At 34.7% G+C, this 7,163-nt stretch overlaps 1 protein-coding gene across 1 annotated transcript; it reads left to right on the plus strand.

Annotated features, from left to right (window-relative positions):
* Positions 1–1,835: 1,835 nt before the first annotated feature.
* On the plus strand, positions 1,836–7,163 carry LOC108678217 (arginine/serine-rich protein PNISR; the record flags this gene model as incomplete). The annotated part of the gene is given in 7 exon segments (XM_018166582.1): positions 1,836–2,011; positions 3,885–4,235; positions 4,573–4,691; positions 5,238–5,358; positions 5,949–6,067; positions 6,632–6,754; positions 7,146–7,163. Coding segments are annotated over 7 exon segments (927 nt in total), but the record flags the coding sequence as incomplete, so codon positions are not given.

The raw sequence follows: 7,163 nt of genomic DNA on the forward strand, positions 1-7,163 counted from the left end.
GGGTGTGCACGTTCTCGGATACATAGACGACTTGCTCATCTGGGGGGCATCCGCCCAGGAGGCTCTCGCGTCAACTCAAAGAGCTCTCGACCTCCTCCAATCGCTGGGCTTCCTCATCAACTGGAAGAAGTCTGCGCTAGAGCCCACCCAAGATACCACCTGGCTGGGCTTCCGTTGGGAGCTACAAGCCCTGTCTCTTATACACATCTAGATGTGTATAAGAGACAGGTCACTGTAGTGAGTACAGAGTTATATTTTTTTTGCTTCTGGCACCTTACAAATAGCATATGGAATTTTTTGGAGAAGCCATGTGATAGCCCTTGCAAAGAGCTTTGAAATGAGCCTAAACTTGTTTATGAAATGTTTCATGGTAAGAAGTTATGAATGAAAAATGTTCAAAATTGTCCCGAGTAGCCCCGGTTGATGGTATACATAGATTGGGTATTACCTCTTCATAGTATATTTTTCAATTGTAAGCAATTTTATATTGATTCAATGAATTTGTACAAATAATTATATTTATGCTTCTACAAAGCATTGTGCATTGGGATCGGAGTGCTTGCTGCCAGCTGCAGATAGCTTATATCATACTGCAATACAGGCACCAACAGCATGGCCTCTTTGAAAGTCAGAGGGGTTTGCCATTTATAGGTTAGGTTATAAACAAAAAAATTTACTAGAAATATCTGTGCGGGAATAAAATATCAATTAGCAGCAACCAAAAACAAATATGTTGGGTTTTCATTATTTATAACATGTTGAAAAATTATGATGTAAAAATGACAGGCATTTCCTTATTTTGTCCAACCCCTGTATATTCTGATGTTATGTAATTAGATAACAGAATGTGTTGAGAATTTTATCATCATTTCAGTTTATTATCAACTCAAATATCATTTCAGTTTATTGGGGTGCCGCATTGGATTTCAGGTCACCTATAATTAGAAGCTTAGCCTTGTAATAAGTAAGCAGGTTACTCAGATGTATGTGAGTTGAGGATTATCAAGTTAACCCATTGTTATGAGCTAGGTTGCATTTTATAAGCAATACTTTTTTATTATTAGTATTAATAATTAGTAGGAATGGCAAGTAACATTTTACTCTGAGTTTTTCTGGTTTTTATATAGATAATGAATAATTTGAACTGTGAATGCCAATCTTTTTTTATTGATTGAGCTATCAAACAATTGTGATTCAAACTGCTATTTGACATGATTGCTAACTTGAGGTCAAGATGGTGTAATGAAAAATTTAAGAAGATGCAAATATCTTGATCTAGAACGAACTAACTTACAATCTGGCTGACTATTAATTAAAATAACTAAAGTAATAATAACTCAATAAACTAAATTTTAAATAATATATGAGAATAATAATAAAAAAGCAGATTAATTGGTGGCTTCTGCTGAATTTCCCTATTTTGTCTATGAATTAGTCAAAACAATTTGTGCTTGTTAACAGTTGCATCCATGTCTGAGGCTCTTAGTTGATTTGTTCTATAAAAAATCTCGGATATACAGCTTCCACATGCTATTTGTACCTAGATCATCATTTCCCATGGATGGAAGGCTGTAAGAAAATACCATGTTATAGGTAGTGTTACAGAGAAATAATAAAAGTAAAATTGCATAAGTTACTGTCACTATATTCAAATGTATTTAATTTTTCAATTAATAGCCAGTACTTCAATTATACTTGCAATAAACTGGTTTTATCTGTACCTACAAACTATAGGTACATGGTATTAGCTTGATTAGCGTTATATTTAATAAAGGTAACTATTCGGATCAACTACTATGAAATATTTTCTAATAATCTGTTGAATATTTTTTTGAACAGACTCATTTTAAAGAAGTTGATCATTCCTTAACATCTACCTATTAGTCTTATCTTGAGAATTTTAGGCCTCTCAGTTCCTCTAATAACGCAGCCAGAATGTGGGCTGGAGGATGCAACTGGCAGAACTGGGCTCTCCAGAGCCAAAAACTTCAGAGCATGAATCATGATCAAGGTGATGTATTTTAAATTAATCAAAGCATGAATCATGATCAAGGTGATGTATTTTCAATTAATCCGTGCATGAATCATGATCAAGGTGATGTATTTTTAATTAGTTGATCAAGGTGATGTGTTTTTAATTAATCTGAGCATGAATCATGATCAAGGTGATGTATTTTTAATCAATCTGAGCAGGAATCATGATCAAGGTGATGTATTTTTAATAAAGTTGAGAATGAATCATGATCAAGGTGATGTATTTTTAACTAGGTAATCTGAGCATGAATCATGATCAAGGTGATGTATTTTTAATTAATCTGAGCATGAATCATGATCAAGGTGATGTATTTTTAATTAATCTGAGCATGGATCGTGACCAAGGTGATGTATTTTTAATAAAGTTGAGCATGAATCATGATCAAGGTGATGTATTTTTATAAAGTTGAGCATGAATCATGATCAAGGTGATGTATTTTTAATTAATCTGAGCATGAACCATGATCAAGGTGATGTATTTCTAACTAATCTGAGCATGAATCATGATCAAGGTGATGTATTTTTAATTAGTTGATCAAGGTGATGTATTTTTAATTAATCTGAGCATGAACCATGATGAAGGTGATGTATTTTTAACCAATCTGAGCATGAATCATGATCAAGGTGATGTATTTTTAATAAAGTTGAGCATGAATCATAATCAAGGTGATGTATTTTTAATAAAGTTGAGCATGAATCATGATCAAGGTGACGTATTTTTAATTAATCTGAGCATGAATCATGATGAAGATGGTATTTTTAATCAATCTGAGCATGAATCATGATCAAGGTGATGTATTTTTAATAAAGTTGAGCATGAATCATAACCAAGGTGATGTATTTTTAATAAAGTTGAGCATGAATCATGATCAAGGTGACGTATTTTTAATTAATCTGAGCATGAATCATGCTGGAGGTGATGTATTTTTAGCGCATTTTCTCATTTATGGAAAAAATTCACTATTGTGCTCGCCATGTCCGTCTGTCTGTCTGTCTGTTACCTCAAGTTTTTGTCGACGAGAAAATGCGCTTTTTGTCACTCACTGCCGTGAGTACTGAGTTATATTTTTAATTAATCTGAGCATGAATCATGATCAAGGCAATGTGTTTTTAATTAATCTGAGCATGAATCATGATCAAGGCAATGTGTTTTTAATAAATCTGAGCATGAATTATGATCAAGGTGATGTATTTTTAATTAATCTGAGCATGAAACATGATCAAGGTGAAGTATTTTTAATGAATTGTTTAGGTTGCTTTAGCTTTTCCTGTCTAAAGTTATGGACAGCAAGGTAAAAAATACTGTAATGATAGACCACTAGGGTGGACTGAAAAACAACTTTCCTGGAAATTTGCTATCCGACTATTATTTTTATTATGTGGACTGTGGACACCGGGCAAATGACAAAGCCGCTTTCAATGACTTTGCAGCAACTCAAGATATTGTTTTAGAAAATCCTTTAAAGGGGGATTCATTTGGCAGTTGTCTACATAAGACATAGACGGATGGCGAGCTTCCAAAAATTTTTTTCAGTCTACCCTATTGACCACCCACCTATGATACTAATTAAAGTTGATACTACTGCACTTTCAAGAAAAGCACAGATTTGCTTGCTTTGTTGATGATTCAAAATTATTACAAGGCCATGATTATTTGCAGTTTATTCAGACTTTCAATATCTTATGTTTCAATTAATATTTGTTTGTCTTATTATAGTTATTTTTGATTAAATGCATGTTTTTCTAATACTCAGGAATTTTCTATGTTACATAATTGATGTAAAGCTTGACCATGAATAGAACCTAAACGTGTAAATAGTAAAAATTTTAACAGATATTGTTTCTTGCAGTTGACTGGGCAACACTGGCAAAGCAATGGATACAAATGAAAGACACTGTTCCATCTGATGCTTCTGTTGCTCCCACGACATGCGCAGCGGAAACCACTTTTGTCACCACTGCCAACCTAGCGGCACCCCCACCACCACCTCCTCCTCCAATGCCTACCTCAGAAGATTTATCCATCCCCCCACCCCCAGGCACTACTGTTTCTGATGAACATGAAGATGGAGGAGAAATGGACATGGAAATAGAAGATGACACTACTGTTGTTACTCCCACCCAAGTAGTGAGCAACATGCAGCCAAATCATCACAATGGGGCACCTTTTAATGGTGGGTGGGCCCTTGGTGCTTCTAATGGTGAGTGCTTCTTGTAAAAATATTTCTTCAAATAATAATATTAACTTACATTATTTATATATATGTACCTCAGCTGCCTTGAGCAATTTTATGGGTTTTGGATAGACAAAAAATAAAAAATACGTGTGCACATACCATACATATGTGCATGAGTTAGGTATATGTTCACAAGTTTATAAAGCACATAAGTCGTATTTAAAGATGTTATGGCATAAAATTTAAATGCTATTGGTATTCTGGGAACCATTTTTTTTAGATTCTTGCCCAATGATTTTAGTCTAATATTCCTAGTCTGTTTTCCTATGTACAAATTGTGACTGATTCTAAATTCCCATAGAAAACTGGGGCTGGAATAACACCAGCAGCCATGAGCACAACAACTGGGGCTGGGGGGCTGATGCTGCAGTGAGGGGAGAGTGCTGGAGTGTCGAGGGTTCCACATACCCCACTGAAGGAGTAAGTAAATCTGTTTTCTTTTAATGTAGTTCATGTGTGTCTTCATAGTTCTTCCTGTGAGCATACCTTACCTGTTGTTTTTGATTGTAGTATTGTGTGGTTCTTTAGTTTTGGCTTCCCTGATAACTGCAAAATTAATTAGGCAAGGTTGGGATAAATTTTCAACAATGCTCGATTCATGGCTGTTAGTTAATATTAAATTTTTAGTCCAGATTTTTTATCGTAATCACTGACAAATTTATTTATAGTATCTTATATTTTTATTACTCTTTGTACTTTTTCAAGTGTCCTTCCTGGGCACCAAACTTTTCTCTTAGGTCATCCACAGGTCATTTAAATACAATGGGTTACAAGACCATCCCTTCTATGATTTTAAAGGCAGTACGTTGATAGTAACCTATCCATCTTACAATTTGTTGCTCTATGCCAAGGCTATCTTTTGAAAATTGAATATTTTTTATAATTAGCTATATTGCTTGTGAATTGATTAGGATTGCTGAGTAAAAGCAAAGAAAGATTATAAAATAATCTACTTCATACCATCAGTATCTGTGGGGTGACGGAGTTGGAGAACATCACATGGTACCAGCCATCACCACCGACTATGAACATGGCGTCCGACACAGCAGGTCTTCCTCGAGTAGCTCTCGAGCCCGCATGGATTATGGTGAGTTAATGTCCTAAAAGATATTCTGTTCTCATTATGTACTCATTTAACATTTTGTATTGGGTTTTATTATTCGGTATGTTGAGTTTTAAAATTAGAATATTTGGATAATATTTGACATGAGGTTGAGTGAATCAGTAAAAAACATTCCAATATTCGCGGTTATTTTATGTTATCTATTTCATTAATCATGTTGCGCTTGACTTGCACTTTCAACGTTGGCTAGGAAATCATTTATTGCTGAAAATTTAAACTTCCCTTGCTCCATGTATATTTTTTCTAAAGCTTTACCTCGTCGTTGTAGGCCGTATGCCTCAGTTACCTACCGTCAATAAAAACGATTCATGTTTGCTCACATGTGTTAATTTTAATTTGTATTTAGAATGCTATTTTGTGTTAATTTTAATTTGTATTTAGAATGCTATTTTTGACTTGGAACACTTTTCCTGATTTTCATCTTGTTAGTGTTTAATTTTGAAATATAGGTACCTTTATCCTGTTTTATGAAGTTACCTTTACCTTTATCCTGTTTTATGAAGTTACCTTTACCTTTATCCTGTTTTATGAAGCTGATAACAATTTATTGTCAGGCATGCGAGACATTCCAGAAAAAGAGGCGGACTTCCAGCTAGATGCCGCGCAGCGCAAAAAACTTCCTCTGTGGATCAGGGAAGGGCTGGAAAAGATGGAAAGAGAAAAACAGAAAAAGGTAAGTGTTGTGTTGTAGTTTTAGATCCTGGTTTACTTTTTGCCCATAACTTGTTAAATAAGCTGCATAAAGGATTTCTGGACAACTTTTGGTTGGAAAAGAGTGATCATCGAAATGTTTTTTTTTTTTTGCCGTGTAAATAATGCTGTGTATCATTTATGATCGTCGTCCAAAATATCGTAAGATTCTTCTAAAAATATTTTCTTACGGTTATTTACTTTTCTCCTAACGCACAGGATTAGGTTAACATTAATGTACGGTACCCTTAGTATGAATGGATTGTTGATAGTTTTTGAGTATATTTATTATTCATATGAATATATTTTCTGCTCCTTTACATTAAGAAATGTTCATATTTTTCTCTAATACAGTGTTAATTAATAAAAACGATTTTAATAATTGGTCGATTCATTATGATGACGAATGTTTGATTTATTACCCAAAATCAGGCATTTCCTCAGTCTTTCTAAAAAAATATCAGCAGATGTGTTTGCTATGGCGCTCAGATGCCAAATTGAGCTCGGTCAACACAGCTAGTTTATTTAATAGCTTGCACTTCTACAGCTTGAGCGAGAGAAAGCTGCTTCAGAGAAGGAGGCCATGTTGAAGCACAAGCGAGAAGCAGCAGAGCGGCGTCTAGCCGAGCACCCAGACGGAGCTATGATACAGCCTGCCAAGAGCAAATTTGTTAGTTGGAATTCATTTTTTAATGGCTATTACTATGTTGATATATTGTATTCGTCTGTTTGGTTTGAGGAAACGTAAGAATTTCTTCAGTGTCATTAAATACTGGCCATTTTGGGTACATAAGTCCCTCAGCATGGGCAAAGGATGGATCTAGATGTGCCATACCATCCAAACAAGATGGCAATAATTGGATGCTGCTTTGTAGCATACAAAATATTTAAATAATTTTCTGTAGCTTTATAAAGGATTTTATAGTACGACAATCGTGTATTTCTTCTCTGTACATGCATGAATTTATGCTCCCGTGTACTTGATCAGTAAGTAAGAGCTTGAAATTAATAAATTTTTGCTTTGGATATAATTGTTCAAGTAGAACACGTTGGTATTCCAGGACAGCGACAGCGAGGAG

This window comes from Hyalella azteca, unplaced genomic scaffold (genome assembly GCF_000764305.2).
Source record: "Hyalella azteca isolate HAZT.00-mixed unplaced genomic scaffold, Hazt_2.0.2 contig17292, whole genome shotgun sequence".
Lineage (NCBI taxonomy): Eukaryota > Metazoa > Arthropoda > Malacostraca > Amphipoda > Hyalellidae > Hyalella > Hyalella azteca.